The sequence below is a fragment of the Sciurus carolinensis genome, chromosome 3 (genome assembly GCF_902686445.1).
Source record: "Sciurus carolinensis chromosome 3, mSciCar1.2, whole genome shotgun sequence".
Lineage (NCBI taxonomy): Eukaryota > Metazoa > Chordata > Mammalia > Rodentia > Sciuridae > Sciurus > Sciurus carolinensis.
The window spans coordinates 107,301,557-107,326,985 of NC_062215.1; the positions used below are offsets into that span (position 1 = coordinate 107,301,557).

Sequence of the window (25,429 nt, forward strand, 5' to 3'; positions counted from 1 at the left end):
ATTTCTAGACTTTATTTTCTTCCATTGAATGTTTACATTCAATTCCAAATATAATGCTAGCAAGTAGGCTGTCATTGAATTGACAACCTGGTATTCAAAATGACATTGAAATACAAAAGCCAAGAAATATTCAGAATAATCTTGAAGAAGTTTAGAGGAATTGCAATAGTAGATATAATGATATGAAGTCCTTTTAATTTCTTTATCACAGACTTGAAGCCTGTGTAGTCCTCATTAACCCAGAGCTTCAAACTGAAAGTCACACTTGCTTTAAATAATCCTAGGATGACCTTCTTACCAAGCTTTCATCTCATACCTGCCCACCTACCTCCAGCATTCTTCATGTGGCCTTTGTTCACTTACATTTGTCTTTTTTCCTCCCTTCTTTAAACTCATCCACATTACTGGTGGCATCCTGGCATCCCGTGTTTCTAGGACATTTTATCCTCTTCTTCACATCTCTATTTGCATTCAACTATAGCATTCTGATTAAATAAATTGCCTAAATCACCTCATCCATCTTTATCTCTACCCATTTCTCAGCAAAAGCTTATGCTTCCTTCCTCATGCTTGGGCATAGCATATACAAGAAAGGGCTAGGCATACAGTGAGAAGAAATGGGATAGTCACTCCTCTTCCTTCTCTCTGGCTTCCTTCATGTCCACTGTCTTCCCCAGGACAGGTTGCCCTTCTGCTGATGGAAGCCCAGGTGGCTCTCAGCAGATTACAGGCCAGAGAATAAAGAGATGGGAAAGTCTGTTGGGTGAGAAGAGAGGTTGGGGGGGAAGGGAGAGAGACAGAGAGGGAGAGAGAGGGGGGGGGCAGAGAAAGGAAGAAAGGAAGGAAGGAAGGAAGAGAGAGAGAGAGAGAGAGAGAAATAAAAGACAAAATAAGAGAAACACCACAACAAGCAGTTGCTGCCCAAGAAAAGAATGAAAATGCTGTCTATTTTTATGTTACTGAGAAAGTCATATTAAAAGGTAAAGAGGAAGGATGTTTTTCATCAATCTGTTTGAAGAAAGAGAAATGGTCACAAAACCACTTTGCTGAGATTCCAGATCAGCACCCCTCAGTAGAGGTAGTCCCACCCTTCAGTAAAGGTAGTCCTTTTGCTTCCCACAGTCTTATCCATCAACAGTGGTTGTCAGACTTTTTTTTTTTAAAGACCCACACTTAAATATAGTTCATATTTTGACCCAAGAGAAGTTTCAGCAAGCAATGCTTGGACTTTTTGTACTTTTTCCTACTCTGCAAAGCACTCATCATTTCTATTCTGTTATTCTTTTTATTTCTGGGGAAGAAAATTCTGATAGCAACCCCTTATAATAACTTTGAAAACCACAGATGGGTCAGGACCCTCAGTTTCAAAAACATTGGCCTACTTACAGCTTGAAGAGTCCTTTCACCCCTTATACCATCCCCTTCTCAATTTTTCAATTTAATTTGAGGTTATCAACACAATCCTCTCGACACAGCTTCCAGAGCCAGGAAATCATAGCAGGCTCAGTCCCTCTGGAAGTCACTCTCATACCTTCCCTGCGAAAGAGTTCTCACGATTGCAGCAGCCCTTCAGAGACTCTTTGGTGCCCAAGGGAAGTCTCTAGCAGAAACCTGGACACCGTGTCTGTTAGGACATGTGGGACTTGTCCTAGAAATCCTACTTTATCTAAACACACGTTTAGGTGGAAATAAGAAGAAACAGGAGTGGAGAGAATAACTGAGGGAAGAAGAAACGCGGAGAAGAGCGTTGAAACCGTTGTCTCCTAGGATCCGAGTGCCTGCTCCGCACTGAATCCAGTTCAACTGAACACGCGACAAACAGCTCAGCCAAGCCAAGAAGAGGGCAGCAAGCAGTCCGCAGTCTGCCTCTTGCAGAGCGGAGGGAAAGCGCCCGAAAGTAAGCGGAGAGGCTTATTGGCGGCCCCGTACGCCCTCCAGGCACAGCCTTGGTCTGGCCACTTGACTTGTGGTTCACTTCGGGGTGCGAGCCTAGGGCTCATTACATGTGTTTCAAGGAGATTTGGAGGTGGGGAGGGAACGCGCGCGATCACTACAGAGCTGCAGGTCGTAGGCACAAGTGTGGAGTACGCGTGTGGCATGGGTGTGTGTACCCCTTTCCCAGCATTTCACAAGGTGCGGACGCGCCTGACGATGCGGTCAGGACGTCTCTCGCCTGCCGCTTTGTGCGCCCCAACAACTAGAAAAAGAATTTCCCCCAGTGTCGATTGGGATGCCGCCCCAACCGGGTTGAACGTTCGGGTAGACCCGAGAATGGCTCCGGATGGGTGGGTGCAGGGAGAAGTCGGGAGCGCTCCTGGCCGCTGGTACTTGCGCCCAGATGCGCCTGACCTGACCAAGCAGTGACTAGAAAGCCTGTTCTGGTCTCCGCCCTAGGAAATGTGGAACAGCTGGGAAAGACGCGGGGAGCATCTGGGGAGGGCAAGGAACAAACAGTTAACCCGGGCGAGTCCGTACTAATTACTCCAAGTCTCTCTCCGCAAAGTCTACCCGTGCTACATTCGGAGTCAAACTCTCTCCAAAACGCAGTGGCCAGAGCAGGAGCGCTTGCGTCTCCACTTCCTCGCGTGCGGGACACATGTCATTTCCAGTCACCCCAGAGGCTCAACATTAGATGAAGTCGGGAGGGGCACCCTAGTGAGAAAGCACAGGCGGGGAATAAGCGGCTAGCTCCCTGCTGTCCCGACTTCTTTCGCCACTATCTGCCAGGGCCCAGAGCGCACCTATAAGCCAGGGACAAGGGGTACAGCTCTTCTCAGAGCGCCTCCAGCTGGGGTGGGGCTCTGCTTTCCAGAGCAACAACAGCCCCAAGAGACTAACGCCCTCCGACGGAAGTTGGACTTTTTCTAAGGAAAGGCACAGACGCGGAGGAAAAACGTGTGGCCCCCGCAGTCGCTCCCAATTGTGTTCAGGAAACATACTAAGGGAAAATGACTTTAAATAATAGACAGCCTCGCCATCCTAAACAGTTATGTATAATACTTAATTTTGATTTCTAGTAAAATTTAAAGTAAAAATAAAAAGCGGACTTTCATGTGTTCGTTTTATTATTAAAAACGAATTATTTAAAAATGATAAACAATTTGGAATTCATATCTTGATTTACCAATAAAGTCAGCCAGTATGACCGAACCTTACTGAAAACGTGATTGCTCGATCTACACAGAACCTTTACCAAAATCTGTTGCAACCAGGTGCGCTTTTTTCGGTCACAGCTGTGACCAATGGGGAGCAGAGGTTGACTGGTCGTTGACCGGAACCCCCATATCATGGCAACTCAGTAAGACTACAAAATCGAGTCAAATCCCGGCCCTTGAGGTGCCCCGGAAGTTTGAATTGCAGAGAAATTCCCGGGAGCGCCCAAGAAGCTAGAGTTCATATTCTCAGATAGCGGGACGGGTGGGGGCGGCGGGGGGACTATCCTCAAAGCCCTCGTGGAGGAGCTTGTAATAGAAACACTCATTCCCAGACCTATATTCAATCCTTAACATCAGACTGGAAAAAAAAAAAAAAAGTTTTAAAATATGAAGGACTAGATACCCCCCCCCCTTCTTCTTCCGCTTTGAGGGAACCTGTCTCCATTTTTTTCTGTGGATTAGGGGATAATGTCCTTGAGACAAGCTCCTCTCCCACCAAGGGAGGCGAGGCCGGGCGGGAGAGACCCTCAGCCCTTACTCTCCACAGTCACCTCCGCGCTGCCGCGTGGCGGATGAAAGAGGAAGCGGACGTGTGCGTGGAGCCAGGCTGGGAAGTGGTGGTGCAAAGATGCGCAACACGCTAAGCTTGGAAGTGTTCTGGGGTGCTTCCCTATATAGGACCTGGTGAGAAGGAAATAATATCCTATACTGGAAAATTCTGTGATGAAATTATGACGAATCAATAAAACTTTTCCCTCGCAGACCTGTTTTATTTTAGAAGTTTTATTTCTTCATTGCTGACGCCTAGTTTTCAAATATAATTAGATAATTGGATATTAGCATTGACGCACTAGCACTGGCAAACCAAAGAAATTTTTAAGGCAAGTGAAATTGAACTTTTAAGTGACATTCTAAAATTGGCAAGAATAGCTATCTCTCTTTGTTGAGCTCCTTACACACAGAGGCCCGGTAAGACTTAGGGAAAGGGATACCCAAACTCTCTAGGAATGAAGTGGGGCACCAGAAGAAATACACAATATAAGATCCTTGGGTGCTGCTGTCTCTGTAGGATGCTATCAGCTCCCTGGGCCGCGCATACCTCTTGCATTAGAATCAAGACCGGAGATTCAAACACACTCATCTTCCCGCCATCACCCAAAAAAAAAAAAAAAAAAAAAACCGGAAGCGCGAACGAGGGTCCGAAGAGCACCCAGAGTGACTGACTGCTACAGTAACCTGGGCGGCAGAAAGGAGAGAAACATCAGGCGATAGAACTGCTCACTTGTGCTTTGAATTAAGGGCATCTCTCCATAAAGTCAGGGCGTTCTAGGCAATTACTTAAAGTGGGACTACATATGAAAATTTAAAATTTCACCTTCTATCAGAGCTGAGAATGTATGTCCATGATTCTCTAACATGACCATGTATTTTCCATTTCTGGAACTCTACACAATAATTGAAACTCTTAAGGAGTCAGGGGAGAGGATATGAATCCCCCATAATAAAGTTTTAATCTCTTTCTAAAGAAGTCTCACGCTACATTAGACTTTGACAATGCAGCGTTGCCTGTGGCTTTTCCTGAGCTTTATTCCTAAAAAGCCTAGGACCGGAAAAGTCCTCAGCTGCGCAAACCTCAGAAGATGCAAGAGAAATGCAAGTGAAGATCTTTACCCCATAACTGGTTGCGCACTCGGGAGTTGGAAAGCGACTCTGAAGCACAAAAGGTACTACACACTTTGCAACTTAGGATTCATAACTGATTGTACGTCGAGCAGGTGCAGTTCGTATGCGGGCATGGGAGAGCTTCATCCCTCCCTCCTTTCACCCTAAATTCTCAAAAGGCTAACTGCGCGACATCCCATTGGCCTGGGGTGATGTACCTAGGCTTACTCGGAAGAGCAATCCACGGAGTTGTTTCTGGGTTCAACTGCCAGGGATTCTGTGACGGAATGTAATTGTCTCTAGGCTGCAGACACCTGGATCATGAGTGCTGACGGTTCTGCAAACTACCAGCAGTTTCTGCAGAGCTTTTGCTATCTGCTTATTAGTTTGTGGCTTTGGTTGGACATAAGATGTGAAAATAAAATGAAATGACCATCCTCATATTTTCAAGAAAGCCAGAATATTGGGCATTTCGTTATTATGTGATCTCTTATGTGGGCACCCTCTCTTGCTCCTCAAGTTACCTGGAGAGAAACGCGTTGTGTAAAATAACTTTAAATTACCACCGACACCTGCCTTCTTTTAAACAATTCTTTTAAAAAGAAAAGTGGGGGAGAGGCGAAGGAAAAATAACAACCTGAGAACTCTTGTGGCAATTTACTGTTCTAGCTCTGCATTTTAAAAACAGTAACGCTCTTTGTAAATTTCAGCGACCTGGAGGCCATCTGTAATTCACCAGGGTCAGCGAAATAGATGGACCCCATCTTGCTCTTTCTATGAATTCGCAACTGACCTACAGCAAAACTCGAGACCCCGAGCGCCGGAGGATAAGGTCGCTGAGAGGAAGTTCAGCGGCTAAGTCAGCGACCATGGCATCCTTTCTTTGCTGAAAGTTGGTGCTGGGTAGAATCCTAGAGGCCCTGTTATAGTTTGCTTACACAAGACCCAGGACCTGACAAACATTAGATTTATTATTTTTCTGAGAGACTTATAAGATGGAATTATTTATTCTAAAACTGCAAAATGAACCTCATCACTATTCACTGAAGAAGGAAAAGAGTTGTAAGAAATATCTCTACTGAGTTCAACTCTGTGCAACAGATTGACCCTAGGCCCAAAGGGCCTGAAATACTCAGCTCTTCCCCCAGGATCCATACCAACAGTTAGCAATATGCAGAGGAATTGGGAAAATCAGAGAAAATATACAGGAGTTTTAAAATCTGTGTACTTCCAAACACTGCCCAAGCCAAGAACAAAACTTCCAACCTTATAAAAGTTCAAAAGCTTTTTGATCTCCTGAACTTCTCTTCTTAAAGTTACATTTATTTGCAAAAGTAAAAGAAGATAGATATTCTAAACAGATTCTGATAAATGTAGGTCACCAGACTGGAAAATTCTGCTTAAAGAAAAACATTGTACTTAATTCTCTAGATAATTAGTACAACTACCCATTTGCCAAAATAGAGCTAGGTTGTCAATTGGAATTCAGATGTCAAATAACTATCATATCCCAATTAATCTCCAACTGTGCCTATTGTATAATGTTGTTTAGTCATCATTTTCTTTCTGAGCCAAAAAGAAGACAAAGTTCTGTTCATTTACATGGTTTATTGTTGTAAACATTAAAATTGTCTTTCTCAAAGAAAGAATTTATCAGAAAAAAAAACCAGAGTCTCTAACTGTCATACACCATAGAAAAAAAGGCAGTGACTCATATCATGTGCCATACTAGAAATATACAAAGAAAAATTCTACAGAATATGGCAATATTAAAATTCTTACTCAAACAAAATAATATATTAACTGACAATTTTAGACATTTTTAAAAAACAAAAAAATTCAAAGTGCTCAGTAATTTCCAGGGAGTTATGTATATTATAAGCACTCTGGAAACAGTCAAAAGCTGCTGCATGCAAGTTTTGTTTAGCTTTAGACAACAAAATAATCAAGATATAAACTTTCTTTTATCAACATCAACAGTACATACAACACTTACAAACAAGGAATGTTGGACGGTGTTACAAACACTATGTGTCCCTTTTGTCAGGATTTTCCGATGTGTTAATACTTGTGCCCACCTATTTTACAATTGAGAAAATGTTTAAGCTCAGATAACTACCAATCTTTATAAAATCTAACAGACTACATAGTGTCTGAAATACTATTTATATAATATAGACATTACTGAAGTAGCAAGTGCCTATAACATTTCAACCTAGAATCAACATGCTTGTCCCTTTTTATGTAATTATTTTCTTTTTTTTTGCAAACACACTTATTTTTAGAATTTGTAATATTTATTCATAAATAGGCACAAAATAATTTAAAAAGCCAAACTGCATTGGGTAAATTTACAAGCCTTTGCCTTCTTCAACTCATGCCACCCACGCAACATTTAGTTTTACTATATATTACAGCTTTCTTTACAGCAGAAAACTTTGAAGTCTTGTTAAAGGGCAATACTTGTGGGTCCCCATAAGATAGGTGTGTGTGTGTGTGTGTGTGTGTGTGTGTGTGATGTTTGTCTTAACTGCAACAACCAACCATGGCCAAACATTTCCCATCATACATGAACAATCTTTCTTCTGAACATTAAATTGATCTTTAACTGATAATAAAAAGTTTATACCACTTTATTGTGTGTAGTCCGTGTTCTAAATCCAGGATGCCCCGGAGCCAAAATGCCCTTTCAGGTTCTGCCTGCAGGTTAGGAAATAGCAACAGTTTTTGTTTGTTTTCTTTAGGAATTGAGGGGCTGGGAATTTTACAGAAGGGGGGAAAGCTTGAGCTGAAACAGCCCAGAGGGCTATCTCTGCCCATGTGACTAGCCCCCTCTGGACAGTTTGAGTTTTCTTTCCAGTTCCTTATAAGTGCATGGGAGAAGATCTTAGAATGGTAAAGTGTCCAGGAAAAGTTTGTCAATTATTGCTGGCGGTGGTACCAAGTCTTCCAATTTCAGGTAGAAAATGCGTTGTAGACCCTGTGTACAAAGGGTACGGAGTTCTGGGAGCTTCCCCAACAGTTTGGACAGATAGTTGGGGCGGTTCAACCCCCCATTATTGAAAGTCACATGGTCTTTGAGACAATTTACAATTTTGTTTTGCAGTTCTTCCACTCTCTTGGGTTCCTTGAGCCCATGTCTCTCTGTAGAAAAACAATAAAAAACAAACAAACAAACAAAGGCACAAGGTAGTTAGTTAGCTGGCAGGACCAGAAACAATGTGCAACAAGGGAAAGTCAGTGCATCCTGTTGGGCAGTTCTGGAGGGAACGTGTCCTGCACCTGCAGTACTGACCTGTAACCATAGCCAGGGCAGCAATGCAGGAGAAGGCAGAAATGTCGATGTTCATATTCTGCAAGTTGGAGGAGAATTCAACAATGGAATCAATCCATTCCCCAAAGCCACGCACGCATTGCAACCTGTGCAAGACCACCCCATTGCAAAAGATGAGTTTACCCTCCACTGGGTTGGACCTGCAATTAATACCAAAGAGAGAGGGGAGAAAAAGAGAGAGAGAAAAGCTAAACAACTAATTACTTGAAGAGCAATAAATGAGGGATTTAAGAGGCACCTAATTACTGAAGAGTTAATAAAATGTAGACCAGTGGACCTTGAAAGGGTTTAATTTCATAACAATCAAGAACGCCCCCTATCCCACCTCCACTTCATTCCATTCACCCAAGGTTTCTGGGCTTATGCTCCTTCCCTTCTCCATTTGTTTTCTATCTTTTCTTTTTCCCTCTTTCATTTCCTCTTCTGTCCTTTCCCCTTTTTCCTCTTTTCTATTCCTTTCCCTCCCTTTCTTTTACTTTCTTGATTCTTCTCCCAGCCACCCTGGATCACCTCTTCCCTTATTACCTGTATGCTAATCGAAGGACAAACAGTTCTAAGAAAGCTGATTCAAAAAGCAGATCCTGGTCAGCTTTGGGCAGATCAGCAAAACCCGGGATCTTCTCCGCCCAGCCCCTGATGATCTCCATGGAGCCAGTCAGGAGATCATAGAACTGCTGTATATGCTGGGTGTCATCTCCACTCATCTGATAGTCAGGGTTCGCCTGGAACTGGAATTTCATTTTAAAAAGCACTTAATGAGGTTCTCTAAAATATATAACCCGTGAAATTGCTAACCCCGTTTCTAGTAGGGGAGCCAGGTTTTTATAACAATTAAACCTCTCTCTGACCAGTAAGGAAATTAGATGTTCCGGGGCAATTAATTCAATTAGGGACGGTGCTATGAGGTCGCTGCTTTAAATATGTAAATTACCATTTCCATACAGACTAAATACAGTGCCAGCCAGCCCTGGGAAACGCTCACTCTTATCTCCACAAAACAATTGACACGTTAGTATTCATGCTAGTCCCAGAGTGGGTCTCGAGCTAGACGCCCTTTGCAAATCTTAATAATATTGCAGTCGCTTCTAGGTTTGCCCAACATACTTCCTCCAATTAAAGCTCTCACATATTTCACAGCTGGAGTAAAAGAGGAATTTGACCACTTGATCCCTGACCCTGGTGCCATTCCTTATACCCCTTTCTTTTCATTCCCTAGCCCCCAGGCAGGTTCCACATCCTTCACCCAGGCAGTGGCAGAAAGGATGAGAATTACAACATCTGTATGGAGAATTGAGGATAAAGTAGACATGGGGAGATTTTGTGCGGCCTCAGGTTTTTGCCTTAAAGGGCATTGGTATATACAGTGGTCAAGGAGTACGGGGCGGGGGGAGTGGGGCTTCACAGGGATTCGACCATTCGGTCATGGACTCTCCTCTTTCCTCTGTTGGATTCTCTTGTCTACACTTCTGTTACCGAAGTGTCTCCTGTGGCCCCGCCCAGAGTTGTGAGGCACATCACTTGTTAGCCTCCTTTACCCCTTGGGTCTGAGGGTTAGTGCTGGGTGTGGGAAGGGGATCCTGCCCATCTGTTGGTTTGTCCACATGATACCCCCCCGCCAACTTCTTACCCTGGAATAGTCCAGGCTGGTCATAGCCGGGTTGGAGTCGACATGGGCCCTGACGAGGGCACTGATCAGACTCACCGGGGGCGAGGGGGGAGAGGGCTCCTGTGGGCTCTTCGGTTTCGAGGGTAAACGACCTCTCCGGCCTTTTAAACTGTCCGTGCGAACAACTGCAAAAGAAGAGCCCTGTTAGCGCCACTCCCCGAGCCCAGGCCCAGCTACCACCTGGGCTCCTCCCTCGGGAAGGCCGCAGTCATGGGGCGCCGGGCCCAGCTGCCCCGGGTCCCCTCTGCTTGTAAAACCTTTACTGACGAGAAGCATAAACAATGTGAGGATATTTTATATTTTCCTCCAACTGGGTCGTATAGTTAAAGGCTAGAAGGGCCTGGCAGCTTTCTCTAGAGGAGGCTGAGCAAGCAGGCAGCTGCAAGATCTTGGAGGCCAGACTGAGGCAGGGCAGGGGGGAGGGGAACTGGAGACCCTTCCATCCAGGAAGTGGAAAGTAGGACTGGGGTACCGGTAGCTGGGTTTCAAGGGCGCACACTGAAGGGTGGAGTTTGCGGTGACCTACCTTCTTTGACCATCCCAACAGCCAGGCACTTTTGAAATCGGCAATATTGACAACGATTCCGGCGCCGTTTGTCCACTGGGCAGTTTTATTTGCTAAACACACATATTTCGCGTTTTTTTGCACTGTGCGCTGCAAAAGGAAACAACGTAGGCCGAAAATTACTTTTTTTTTACCTTGAAAATACAGCAACCCGGAGACAATATTGAATGGCTTGGGTCTACACTCCCTCCCCACAAACAAGCACAAACACACAATTCCTTTTAATTTTTTTCCTTTTTCTTTTCTATTTCTTTTCTTTTTCCTCCCCCAGGGTATTAACAGAAGAAAATTGATAGCGTTAACATTTGAGCTAACCTTGCCGCTCCTTGCTGTGTTTTATATGCCAAGAGAAGGAGAAGGAGACGCTCAGTAAATACAAATCCGTGGGCATTCATATTATTTACATTCCTTGGAGACCTTCTCTATTTAAAATGATAAGATTATTCAATCAGGATGGCGAAATAAAGAGATCACTTAATTTGACCATAGGGAATTCTGTTCCACTTGGTTAGCTCAGACACGGTTCTCTGTCCTAACCAATTTCAATCTGAACAGGGTAGACAGCTCCTAGCACATGCAAATGACCCTCTTCTAACTCAGGCTCCAGCAACTTCGGCGGGGGCCCGCCGGGTCGGCTGGTTGCGGGGGATGCGACCCTGGGTCTACTTTTCTTTCTGCGTCCCTTACTCAGATAACCCGAAGCAACCCCCTCCACCACCGCTAGCCTTGGGAGGCTGCAAGGCAGCCTAGGCTGGTGGGGGAGACTTTTGTGGTCCCGGGCGAGCTGGGGCCGGGTTGCCGGAACCAAAGCGAAGGGCACAGTTCAGAGTCCCGGGCACTACCGAGACCCTCCCAGCCTCTTCTGCCCCACCTTGCTCACCTTAAAGAAGCCTTTACAGCCCTCACAAGTGCGCACGCCGTAGTGCTGGCAAGCCGCATTGTCGCCACACACCGCACACAGCCCCTCGTTGGAGGGGGAGCCCCGCGACGGCGGCGAGGGCACTTGTGTGTCAAGCAGCTGAGACGCGTGGCCGATCTGCAGGCCCGGGAAGCCCATAGAAGCCGGCTTGCGAATGGGGTTGGGCACAGCGAAGGTCTGCCCGTCCACCACGTGGTGGCTGCCCGCGGGCTCCGGGTTCATGGGGACGTGCAGGGGCCCGTCGAAGCGCATCTGGCAGCTAGACACCGGAGTGCCTGGGGGCGACTGCTTAAAGGAGAAGAGCGAGAGACGGGAGACGGGCGTTTTCCTCTGCTCGATCATGTGTGTAGTGGCTACGTAGTTCTGGTGGAAGTTGTGGAGAGACCCCGGGTCATCCCACATGGGGCTGTGTTGCACCTGGAAGCCCGGGGTGGTGGGTGTCGGAGGCGAGGAGGGCTTGTAGTAAACCGACCCGGAGTGCGGCATCATCTCCTCAGACTGGGGGGGCAGGTGGCTGTGTTGCTGGTAGTTGTGCATCTGAATGTCTTCTACCTTAATGGAGGACTGCTGTCCGGACAGGGGCATTTGGTACAAGCAAGGTGGCTTGACGTCGTAGCCTGTGCTGTAGTTGTCCATAAAGGTACTGAAGCTGGGGAGAGAAGTGGTGGCAGTGATTTCAGTGTTGGTGAGGTCCATGCTAAACTTGACAAACTCTGGAGTTAAGAAATCGGAGCTGTATTCTCCCGAAGAGTGGTAACTGTAGCTCTGAGAAGCAGGGCTGGCTCCTTGAGGCGAGGACCCATACTGCGCCTGAACACAAGGCATGGCTGGAAATGAAACAGGGTGATACACACTCAGCCTGGTCAACTGAACACTTTCTCCCGGGCTCGGGTACACCTGGAGCTACACCGGCAGCCCACGGCGATCAGAGAGCCGGTAGGTGCGCAAGAGGAGGAAGGGCGAGAGAGGTCGAATGCTGCAGAGCAACAGTGCAAAGTATGAAAAGACTATACAAACAAAGACCCAGAGCTAGAAAGCTATTGAGGGTCCGCACTCCCGGATATTTCCAAATGCCTACTCCCCGCCCCCTTCACCCCCAACCCCAACCAATCCCGCTCTGAAGAGGCTCTTCTCTGAAGCTCTGGTTCAGCAAGCTTTCTAGAAATGACCATCTAGAAATAAAGTTGAATTGCACAATAAGAAAGTTATTTTCTGTAACCTTAAGTTACAGGGTTTGCCTGAGAAAAATCGTGTCGTGCTGTTTGTTGATGGCTAGGGAACTCAGGAAAGGTAATGAAAGAAATAAAGTTCACTAACCTTCAGCCGAGTTACTGGTGTTTTCGAGGAAATTAAAGGTGGACAGTGTCGTAATTCAATGAAGGACAGATTCCAAGGTATTTAGAAAAGCAATGGGGAGTCCAGCCTGTCGGATCTCCTTCCTAAAATACAGACACAGGAAGTTTCAGAGTGTCTTCCCAACAGAGATTTGACTGGGCATATGCAGACTCACCAGGTAGGCCCTTTTATGTCTCATTGGAAATTAGGGTGTAGTCTTTACCAAACAGCAGTTAAAATGGATGTATAAAAGACATGGCTGGAAACAAGAGATAATGCCACCCATTGCACTGTGTAAATCCTTGCAGAGAAAGGATCCTGAAGGAGGAAAGGTATTCCATGAACTTATTTAACACTTGTGATGTAATGAATTGGCCCCTTTGCTAGAGTGTGGGTGGAGGGATCATTTACATTTTAACTTTTTTTCAGACCTGAATAAGAAGACTAGAATTTAAGAGAAAGTACACAGTTAGAATCTACTTTTTTTTTTTTTTTTTTTTTCTCCTGGTGAAATAGGCTATTATTTTCAGGGGGAGGAAGAGAAGTCAAGAACATAAAATGAGAAAACAGTTCCTTCTTCTTCTCACAAAATCTTAGCAAGGCCTGGACATACAAGAAGGCAATTTGAATGGAAGCATCTGGGTTTCTTAAGTGCTTTTAATAGAGCACTGAGAAACATACAAGTGAATTGGTATTCACTTTTCCAGAAAACTTGGCTTTCAACATCTTTAATGACCAAGGGGTGGGAAGAGGGGACTATGTTCTCATGAACATCTTGGGTCAACTGCAGAGGAAGGGAAATACTGTTTGTAGGATATTGCACCAGTGTTAGAAGCACTTCTCAGCATACCAAGCTGAACACCTTCTCCACAATGCTTTCCACAATCTGTCTACTTGCTGGAATAAGGCATTCTTGTGTCCTAGTAATTTTTGGATGTTTTCACTTGGAAGGCATCCTAGAGCATAGACAATCTTATAATGAACAAGAAAGCTAAACATCATCAACTCTTGCTCTCTCTCTTCCCCCATAATCTTGGGGGGGGGGGGTGGGCAGAAGATGGCAGGAAGAAGAGGCTAACCAGAAAAAATAGGACACTTTTGACCCCCCCCCCAACACTTGGAGATATGTCTATGCTGAATATTAACCCTCTAGTAACTTCACAGTTTCATAACTGTACTCCACATATTCATCCCCCTTCTCTCTCTCTCTCTCTCTCCACCACCCCCTCCCTCTCTCTCTTTCTCCCTCTCCCCCCGCCTCTCTTTCTCTCTCATATACCCAAGGACCCAAGGACTTCACATGTCAAAACCAGAAATTTCAGGCAACTTAGTAACAGGACACTATGAACACCACCCTTATTCAACAATACCCGGGAAACATCCGCACCCTGGCCAGCTGCGGTGACACAGTTCCCAAGCAACGCATAAACTGAAGAACTTTCTCTCCCTGTCAGTTTGCAGTTTCCCTCGTATACACAGGACTTGGAGTCTCGGTATCAGAAGGCCACAATCAATTCTGACCTAAGAACAAACTTAGCACATGTTTCCGCAGGCAAATCCGCAGCTCCCCAAAGTGTGGAGGCTCTTTTACACGTCCACCAATGAGGAGTCTGGAAGTCTCTGTTGGGAGCCAACTCCCCCCTAATGTCAAAACCGGAGTTCAAAATAAAGCCCCTCGTAGCTACGCGCACCCACTACCCACTCTCCCGCCCCACTCATGCTTCACGTCTGGCGCCCACTTTCAGAGAACCTTCCCACCTATGTGGAAAGAGAAGACGTACAAAAGAAAGATAAAAAGAACTCGAGCTGCACCGGCTGCACCTACTCACTTAGGAGTTCTCTGCGTCTTTCTTCATTCATTCAACTCTGCCGAAGTGCAGTTTCCTCTGGGAACCCGAGTGCCCGGGTCAGGGAGGGGTGGGCGAGCAGAGCGAACGGAGCCGAGACACCGCAATCCGGCAGGCAGCAGAGGTAGGCGGCCGGCGGGGCAGACTAGCAGGACCGCGGAGCCTTGCGCGAGCCGCCGGGCGGACTGGCCCTGGCCGCCAATGTGCCTTTGTTTATGTGGCTCGCGCTGCCGCTGCCAACATGCACCTAAAGTCTCCGCGCGTCAGCGCGCGTCAGCGGCCCGCTACCCAATCGCGGAGCCGCCGCACTCCCCGGACTCCTGGCCCGCGCTGGCTTTGGTATATTTCCGACCTGACGTCACGAGCAGGGCTGATTTTAAGGTGGGAACCGTTCTGCGTTCACCTTGGTAGCCCGCTTGGGTGGGATTTTTTTTTTTTTTTCCGAAAGAGGTGTGACCTCTCCACCCAGCTCTGCGAAGCCCTCAACGCAGCTACACATCACCTTCCCCCAAGCCTCCGAGACCTCGCGGCTTCTCGGACACTCACACATGGGGAGGGTACAACAAAAGCATGGGTGGAAGAGAACGCTGGCGTGGAGCAGGTAGCCTGCACCTGAAACGGCACGGGACGGGGTGTGCCTAGCAGCGCCCTAACCTCACCTACCCACCATCATCACACAGGCACCGTGGCGGAAGTGCATACAGATCTGTCCCATGACACAAGACACTCAGAGGGCTCAGGCTGGGTGGGATTTCCCTAGCCCGGTGCATTCCTCTTTTCTCCCTTCTCCTATTCTTGTTCTCCTTTGGCACTTACCTTCTCAGATTCATCTCTCTCTCTCTCTCTCTCTCTCTCTCACACACACACACACACACACACACACACATACTGGCGCTAAAAGGGAATAAGGATAGGGCCTATTTTTCTTCTTTCTTTCTTTGCAGTGCCTATGTTGGAGGGAGGACGTGATGTGTGAAGGAGTGAGGAAGGGGAGGGGGGAGACAATGACCTAGCCCTTCAGGGACTCCAAAAGTGAGAGTGAAGTGTTGCCTGTTTTTCTTTTGCAGACAATGCAACCAAGCAGTAAGCAACAGGTGAGTCTTGTGCAGAAAGGATCCCACCTTCTGCCAACTATAATACTTTCGACACTCCCCAGTGCCCACCAACTTGTATTCCTTCCAGGAGTTTTAGAGAAACAAATCAACCTGCTTTGAAACACAAGGGCTATCACAGCCGTGATCTGAGTAAAGAAGAAAAGACAAGGGGAGCAGAGAGGTGGGGGGAATCAGTGTATACGCAAAACGTAAGGTGTATGCCTACAGCCGTCCTCCGAGAGGAGTGCTGGCGGGATGTGGAAACGCGATCTCAGCCCCGCGGTATCCCAGTCACCCTCTACCCTGCTTTGTAAAACAATCCGTCCTCCATGCCGCCAAAAGCGTAGGGAGCTTTCTAGCAAAGGAATCGCCGCTTCTTCAGGGAGCGAGTCGTCCTGCTGAACTGGGTGGGCCTTCTTGGGATTCTCCGATGAGGTGGAAGAGGCTAGGAGAGAGTTCGGAGGTGCTCCCTTTTTTGTGCCCGCAGACCAAATACCAGCTTCCCCTCCTCTTTTGGCGTGGCTCTCTTCCAGGCTACCAGGGTCCCTTTGCAACTCGCCCCCCCCGACCCCCCCGTAGCTCCCAAGTTGGTGAGCTCAGCATGGGCGGAAAGAATCGTGGAACTATCCAAATTCCGGGACTGCTCATCCCTAATCTGCACCTCCGCCTTTGCCGGCTCCTCGCCGACCCCTTCTCCCCTGTGGATGGAGAGTCGTTGCCACGAGGTGCTCTGTGGCTGCCCAGGAAAGCTGCGGACTCTTCTGCATTGCAGCCTCAGGGAAACCTACGTGACCACCTTAAGTTTCCCCCAGATGTTGTGGCTGCTTCTACCGCTGTCGCGGCCGCTGTTGCTCAGCGGTGCCCTAGTGGGTGCGAACAACAACAACAACAACAAAAAAAAAAAACAGGAAGTGTGTGTGTGTGTGTGTGTGTGTGTGTGTGTGTGTGTGTGTGCGCGCGCGCGCGCGCGCGCACGAGCGCGTGCGTGTGTAGAGGGATGTTGTGGTGGCGGGCCTGGGTGTGTAAGAGGGTCGAGAGGGGGAAGGGTGAAGAAAAGCTTATTAGTATGAGTTCTGTAGCGTCAGCGCCCCGTGGGCAGAAGCGATTCCACGCGAACGAAAGGGAAAAAGTGAGAGTTTGGAAAGCAGGGGAGAAGGAAGGGGGTGGGGGTGGCGGTGACGCAGGGGCGCAGGCATTGACGCACCCGCCAGGCTCTGCCCAAAATAGCAGCAACTCCGGCTCAGAGGCGCCCTCCCGGGTTCCCTTCCCTTCCCTTCCCTTCCGCGAGAGAGCAGGGTGCGGCCAAGGGGAGCTTTCCTTGATCCCTGCGGTAGGCCAGGTTCCCGGCAGCTATTTTCAGGCAGTCGGAAACTCAAGCGCAGCCACACTAGGGTGGCAGTTATTATTTTTTAATATAGTCCCCAGGAAAGCGGGGGACAGGAGAACTTTAAGGTTTTAATCGCAACCCTTCAAACACAAATATTCACATATAAGTAGATTCGTTCCCTCTGCACGACCTTTCTTCATCGTTGCCATTAAAAACATACAATTTAGACTGGCTTGAGTCTGGGGACAATTTGAAGATTTCTCTCCCAGAGAGCGGAAAAGTGTACTAGAGTTATTTAAAGTGAGATCAACTGAAGCCAAGCATGGCAATATGATAAACTATTTAACAGCAACCTGTCGAGTATGGCTTCTTCATAACACAGCCTTTGCTCAAGTGTTAATGCAACCAAGATACAAAGGCCGTTGTCACAGTAGCTTATTACAAGAATTATTAGTGGAGAATGGAGTAAATATTAGCTAAATGTAGTAAAATGAGAGAAAAAGGAAACTTCTCCCCTCCGTATGTGTAAGAGTTTTTCCTCTCCTCTTTAAATTCTTATTCAGGTTCCTGGGAAGCATTATTATTTATTAGGAAGACACACCGGATGTGAGAATGATAAACTTGCTTAAACTAATTATTGAATGAGCTACTTCTTGAGTTGGGGTTTTGGATAGGGCTAGGATATGCTCAGGGTGAAAAATACCCAGGACACACAAAAGAAAGTTCATAGAAGGGCGCTCAAAACTCCAGACGAGTATTTCCTCCAGGAGATTCTGATGGAACCAAGTCTCAGGAGCACCGCCAATGTGTGTAATTGACTGATCCTGTCAGTAGGGGCCTGACTCCACAATGTTCTAGAGAATATCTCACATGCGCACACACACAAAATTAGCTATTTACTACTTAGATTAAGCCTGAGGAAAGAATGCTGCAGTCCCAAATATTCACATTGTGCTGGAATTCACACACAACTACAAACCTTTGATTCTTTTCTATTTCCTCCAAAAGGGAAACAGTTTAACACATGGGATTAGGTTCACAATAGATTTTCTTTATTTCCTCTTGCCCATGTTTAACTCACTGTTGGTCACAGGGGAAAAAAATCAAATGGTAATAAAATCTCTCATTTTATCACCAACCAGTTCAAATTGGCATATAGTTTGGAAAAATGAAAGCATGTTTTAAAATCCTATGATTATATGTTTAAAGAAATTATAGTTTAGAAGAGGATTCCTGTGGGTGTATTTGCTGGTACATAAGAGAATGCTTTTGTGCATAGAGGTTTAATTACACATATAATGGAATCAAAATGTAGAATTGAACAACCTTTCAGAAAATGTTAAAACGATGCTTTAGGCTAAAAGAAACTGAAATTCTGCATTTATATGACTACAAACTTCTGGATTCTTATACATAAATAGTTCAAATAAAGTATTTTATAACTCAATTAAAAGAACAATAACGTTTTTTAAAATCGGAATCCAGCATCTGATATAACTTTAAATTACTGCTATATATAAATGTGTAAATTTATCCTACAATGAAGGTCTAATTTCTTAATAATTTAAAATAGATGGGAGAAAAATTGACCCTACCCATAAATACATCTTTTGGAAACCAACTAAAATAAACTATAACTATTAATAAATACAATTTTATGATCTCAGAAAAGCATTTTGGAAGGTAGTTATAGTATGTTTTATGATATTAACAAATATTAAGCAGAATATATTAGCATATTTATGGAAAACATTTTCATTAAAATTAATATAAATACTACATACACTCACATCTAAACTATTTTATTTTTTGCATGGCTAAGCAGATTATACTTAATAAAATTGAGCTTTTGGTATAATTTAGAAAGCAAACATGGATGTAATCCCATAGGATTTTCTATCTTAATGCATGGGAAAGAGGCCTCTGGGGATTTATTTCACTATTCTCCCCCAAATGAATTCATAGTAGTCCTTACAATGCAGTCATAGTGAAACAGACATACCTGTTATGTCATAAGAGTTAAGACAACTTTGAGATATTGTATAATAAAATGACAGTGGAACTTAATTTAATCACTAAATGAGATACATATTATATTTAGACAAATTTTCAATTCACAGCATTTGTTGCCATTCAGCAGGCAGTTTTACATTAGTGATAGAAGAAAATTTCACTTTGAAAAAAAATCTGCTTTTAAAAATAATTTTTAAATATTAAAGGGAGTTTTTTTGTTTTGTTTTGCCATTTCCTTTGCACTGAAAGGATATTTATCAACCAAAGTGTTCCTTTCCATAGGATGCTCATAGAATAAGTCAGTTACTTTCTTGATAGTCTCATTTTGGATAGTTGTAGCTTTTATTCAGATTTACTCAGTCCATTTTTCACCCAAAAGCAGTAAATGCAAAAACTCTAAAATATATTTCTTACTTTGATTCAGAACTCAGTTCTAGAAATATGTAAAGATGTACAGGAATAAATAGCACTCTTTTCTAGAAGGATCTACTTGTAAATTAAAATTATAAAACTGAACATATGGTAAGCCTCATGCCACTCAAAAAGTATTTTGCATAATAAAAATCCTTCATTTTTTTGGTAATATTTGATTCGCAGTGGCCATCTCCTAAATATTTGGTTTTAAATTAACCACTTAATATTTTCTCATGTAACAATTCCTTTTTTATTAGGCAAAGAAGGATAACTTTGGTTTTATATTTCATTACTACTTTCAGTAAAATGTACAAATTCCTAAAAGATATTTTAAAGATTCTGAAAACAAGTTGCAATACATTAAGAAAATATCAAAACACTTGAAATTCTAACAGTAGCTAATAACATTGGCAACCCTAGCAGTAATGGATATCATTTCTTTACGTAGATAAAATATATCACTTTACAATTGTTTTTGTATGTAAATCACATACATGTTCTAATTTCAGTGATAAAATAACCACTTTTTATTGTTTCCTCAAACTAACTGGTGGATAGAAACCTCTCAGTTTAATGAAAAATTAAAATAAGCTATTTATATTTTATAACAAAGACATCTATGCCCTTTTCCTCTTCTTAATTCTGCAATTATCAAACCTACAATTTTAACACTACAAAAGTAACTTATAGCAAGGACCCTTATAGTGATAAGTAATAAATCTAATTACCATATCCTTTGAATAGATGTAATATAAATTTCATTGCTCACTTAAAAGTTCTAAAGTTAACAGCATAAACTTGAAGTTGAGTAATTAAGTAATCCTTATATAGACACTTATTAAAGTATTTATACATATTATCTTAAATCTACATCTATCATTTTGCCAATTAAAATTAGGACTTTAATTGCAATTAAGTAATTTAATTGCCAATTGAACAGCAAAATTGCTAAGTGACTAATTTTAATGCCTATTTTAATTACCAATCATGACTGGGGAGGGAGCTAATCAAGTTACATCAAGCAGTACCAGAGTAATGATGTGAGGAAAAAAAAAAAAAAAAAAAAAAAAGAACAAACATTCAGGACTACATGCTTTAAAAAAAGAAACATAAATTAAATAAATGCAAACACAATCTTATAAATGTATAAAATACTGTATTTCAATATCTGAATACAGAACAGGAAAGAGAACAAGATTAATTAAGGAGCTCCTGTCAATCTTCAGTCAAAGTAAGGACAATCAAAGTCAAATTTTTATGTGATATTTACATGGCACTCATACTAAATCAGATAAAAACAAAGCTGCATAGAGCCGAGAAAGACTGTTTTCTGCTTGGCTGGTTAATATTTACAGATTGACAGTTTAAAAAAATTAATGAAATGCTTTTAAAAGAGAACTAAGTTTCCAATGCAACAACGTGGGCTTTGAATTTGAAGAGCAAACAGGACAAGTGTAATGGGACTATTCTCTTTTCTGATGACTCTCCTCAAAACCACAAACTTAAAAGAATTCTGTCAGAGGCCTAATCCTTATTCATACCTTGTCCTGTATTTCTTTAAGAAAAAACAAAACCTGAACTATCTTAAAGATTTTAAATTTATTAATGAGTAAAACTAAGCAGCAGCTAGGATTATATCACAATTAAAATTATTTGGCATGGGGAATATACCTAATTCTAACAGTCTGCTTAATTTTTAGTTAGAATAAACAATTTTGCTCAGGATAAAGGCCCTAAATCAGCAGATGGCAGAAACACTGCTGAAAATCTTCTTGGTCAACACATTTTCAAAAGTTTTCCTACCCAAATAAATTCTTAGATTAATAATATCAAGAACTATATAAAAGGAGCAAGTGAAGTTCAGGGCTCAAAAAATACGAAGTGATTCCCTAATAGACAATAACAATTCTGGTAATTTCTGGCTATAAGATTCACCTTGGCAACCAACCACCTCATTTAACAATGGACATCCATCAAATCTTCATTTAAAATAAAACTCCTGCTGCAAGATACATATCTTGTTTTTGCTGCCATACAGGTATACTAAAAATATATATGGCTTATGTCTACAAAGGGCCTGAAATTATTCATGAAATATATGTAATGTTACACCTTGAGACAGCAAATAGTGCTGCTTGGGATTTTATTTACTAATGGACTTGAATAGTGAAATGAAGCACAGCAGGATTTTTGGCCTGGCTTTTGAGGGAGGAACAATTTTAATAATCACTGAACTTGACAAAGGGCTGTGGTATCTGTCCATGACAATAACAGCTTTATAAGGCAAGTTCTATGTGACTGATTCAAAGACACACTCAATGTCTAGTCACAAGTCTTGGAGATGGAGTCATTTTTGACAAGCTAACCACTGATCACGATTAAAACTCATTGAGTACTGATGTTCCACAGAGAGACAAAACCTCAGTTATTAAAAGATTACCAAAAACACCAGATAAGAAGATTATCAGAACCTAGGTGTATCTTAAATTATCCTGAGTTAGGTTTATCTTGATTAACTTGGGTACATCTTATTTTGCATTGTATAAGAGTCTTTGCTATATACATACACAAAAGATTTCACTGGGTAATTATCAAAACGACTGAACTAACTCAAACACTACATAATAAATCATTAACCATTACAAAAGGGTGAAAAAAAGCAGCATCTTTTAATTTCAAAATGATATATAGACAATTTTTTTAGAATGTTAACACTTTCTGAAACATGACTAAAAATAAATACCTTTTTAGACTGTTCATGTCTCTTTTATGTATTTTGATAAGTCTGTATAGTCTATCAGTTCATATGAATATGGTTTACATATTGCTGGGAGCAAAAACTTTTTAGTGGCTCTAGCTTTCAGATATCCCTTAATAGATAAAAGTAGTTTTAAAAAATTGTCTTTTACTTTTGTAGCAACTTTTTGCTTTTCGTTCAGTGTGATATATATCTATCTTAGTGAATGAAAAATAAGGGAAATAATAAAAGACAACCATGCTTATTGTCTGAGATTAGAGACAATCTATTAAAACATTTAATTAATCACCAAGATATTTAAAAATTAAATGTGAAATATTACTGAATCATTCCACTAGGATCTAAACAGCAACTTCCATTTGCTTTCACTGACATGTTGGGAGGAGAACACAAAAAAACACCACATTCATGATTCGAGCCAAATGTACAGTGAGTGCATAGGGGGTAGGTGTATAGAAACTGGTTTGCCAAGGAGGAAAACTTAGATTCTTGTATTTCGTGGTTTCTAGGAACAGTTTTCCTTAAGTTAATTTCCAAAGTTTAGGAATAGTTGAAGTTTTTAAATGGAGAATTTCAACAAGCTAATGAATGGATTTAGAAGTAATACTGAAACAAATAGAACAACTCCCTAGAGTTTTTTGATTTTCTTCTTTTAGAAGGTGTTCCTAAAGATTGCTAACTTTTAATTAACTCACTTTGGAAGTCATATTTTCCCCATCCTCCTCGATTAGTCAGTTGATTGGCAATTTTCAAGACAACAGTTTTGTTAAACTTCATAAATTTTGCATCGTCTAGAAGTGGGAGGGGGGAAACAGGAGGCAATACAGAAACAGATTTTACAGCCAAAATGATTTGACAGGGCCTCTCAAACTAAAAATAGATGTTATGGAATTTGAAATGTAGCTCTCTAACTCAATTTATACCACAGAAATTGTGAGATGCTATCTTCCTGTTGTTATAACATATCAGGTCAAGGGATATAAATTGTACCAGGTAATTCATTTTGCTGTTCAGAGAGTCATTAAGTTCCTCCCAGAATATATGTGATTGATATCCCTGGAGGTGAAAGGCTAAAGGAACCATATGGCAACATGTTGCATTCCGTATGCTATCTGCCCATCCGTGCTTAAGCTGCCATTAGCAACATCTGTACCTTACGGAAATCCAGCTGCGCGGAAGACTGCTGAAGGAGTTGTACTGGGGGGGTGGGGGGTGGGGGGAATCTAGTTTAGCGCCATTAACTTGAGACTTTGTGTCTTTCTACCAGGACGAATGGAAGCTTTCACAATTAGACGAGACGACACAAATGCTTTATTAAAGTTTAATTTTGAACTCCCAATTAGCGAAAGTGCATTACAAATCGATTGCAATTTCCTAGAAGGTACGGCAAGTTCTCGGCCTGCCTGCCACGTGCGAGGGGCTCCAGAGCAAGCTTTCCCAGATCCCGGCAGTTGAAAGGGGATGGTTCAGAGCTGGTCTCCGCATCCCAGGAAGTCCCTAAAATCCTTGTCAGCCCCTTCTTTCGCAGGGAGGGGGCATCCAAGTACTGAACCCACCCGAGATGGGAGCTGAAGCGTGGGGGGACGACGACTGGTCCACACAGCGTTGTGGGGAGGGAACAGGAGGGAGTGGACCGGGGAGTGACCGCGGGAGGCGAGCAGGAAGTGGGGGGGGGGGTCTCTATTCTGTTGGCCTCTAGGGAGGAGCCTCATCTAGTCAGTCAGGCGGGAGAAGTTTCTCTTTCGCTCTTCGCGCAACGTACCCAGATTGGCTTCCTGCGAGCAGGAGGCGGAGGAGGGGGAAGAGAGGAGTCCCGGAAGGGCTGCCCGGCGTTCTCATCCACCCCCTGCTCCCCTCCCCTCGCCCCAAACAAAGCATCCCCACTCTAGATCCAGGATACGTTACCTGCCCGGCGCTCCCGGCCCCTCCGTCACTGCGTCCCCAGCTGGGCGCGCCCGGTGTGGGTCCCGCTTCCCGGGCGCACAAAGTGGCTGCCCGGGGCGGGACAGATCCCCCACTTTCTTCAAGTTGGGGCAGGGAGAAGAGAGGAAAGCAGGGGAAGTGGAAGCGGAGGCTGGGGCAAGGGAACTTACAGATAAAAAGTGGGGGTGGGGAGCCCGCGGGGCCCGGGTCCTGGCCGGGGGCGGAAGAGGCCGGTTACCTTTGGGGGGGGTCGTGGCCCGGAGGGAGGGAGGTCAGGGAGCGGCCGCCCGCCTCCCTCCCCCGGCCCCTGGTGGCGGCGGCAGCTGCACACACAGAAGCCCATTGTCGCCGGTACCCGGCGCGCACCCCGCGGACTCGGCCTGGCGGCCAAGCGCGTCAGCGGCCCCGTCAGCCAGGCCGGGCTCCGTGACGCGTTCCCGCCTGCTCTATAAATAGCCCGCCGCCGGGCTGCCGGGCGGCTTTCCAGTGACGCCGGGGCGGGCGCGGGAGGAGGAGGGCGAAAGGAAACAATAAAACTGCCGGCCCGCCTGCCGCAGAAGCCTCCGCCACCCTCCCGGGCCGCCCGCGGTCTTCCCGGCCGCGCTCCCTTTTGCTCGCCCACGTCCGCCCGGCGAGGAGCGGTGCTCGCGGGTGGGAAGGAGCAAGCCGAGCCAGCGTCCTCCATCCTGCCCGAACCCTGGGGGCCCGGGCCCGAGAGAAGATTGTTCACAGGCCGGGGTAACGGGGAGGGAAGGTGGCGACGACTTTAGTGAAGGGGTCGCTGTGTTCCTCTCAAGTTGACTTGCATCTTGATGCTTTGAAGCTCCCCTACACCCATTCTAGTACAGGTCGGATGTGTTTTTGTGGTAGTAAGTTCTCGATGGGGGAAAAAAAAAAAAAAAGAAAGAAATCTTCCACCTTAAATGTAAGCAGGATGTAGTTTTTTCGGGGGGGAGATCAGGCCCATGTTAACTGTTTTAATTGGAGGTACTGTATGAGGATGTCCTGGAGAAGCAGCGTGGCGTGGGTTCCAGGGCTCATGCCCTTAACTCCAGTGCATTTTCTAAGTCCTTTTGGCCTTGAATATAGTATAGGTTTTGAACATAGCATATTTAATTTACCTAATGTCTGTAATCTTTCAACGTTCCAGACTTTAATCAAGACTGCCATTTAAAAAGGGACTGTCTCTAAAGTTCAATATTTTTGTGGCCACTTCTACTAACTTGGGCCTCAGGCATTTTGTCACTAACCCTGAGACCTGTCCTAACCATTAAGGTGACCATATACAACAGGAAGTAATCAGTTTTCCTGGGAGTATCAGTTAATAGACGATTAAGACTATTGCGTCCTGAACAAAAGGTCTCAGACTTATGAACACCATACTTCGTGGGGTGCTGATATATAGAAAATAAGCAAG

General features: G+C 44.3%; 1 protein-coding gene across 1 annotated transcript; it reads right to left on the reverse strand.

The window, feature by feature from the left end:
• Window positions 1-6,636: 6,636 nt before the first annotated feature.
• Nr4a2 (nuclear receptor subfamily 4 group A member 2) lies at window positions 6,637-24,409 on the reverse strand. Its single transcript, XM_047545727.1, is given in 9 exon segments — window positions 6,637-7,961; window positions 8,113-8,291; window positions 8,677-8,879; window positions 9,779-9,942; window positions 10,344-10,430; window positions 10,433-10,472; window positions 11,263-12,128; window positions 12,619-12,740; window positions 23,995-24,409. Coding segments are annotated over 7 exon segments (1,794 nt in total). The 5' UTR covers window positions 12,127-12,128; window positions 12,619-12,740; window positions 23,995-24,409; the 3' UTR covers window positions 6,637-7,704.
• Between the last annotated feature and the right edge of the window lie 1,020 nt (window positions 24,410-25,429).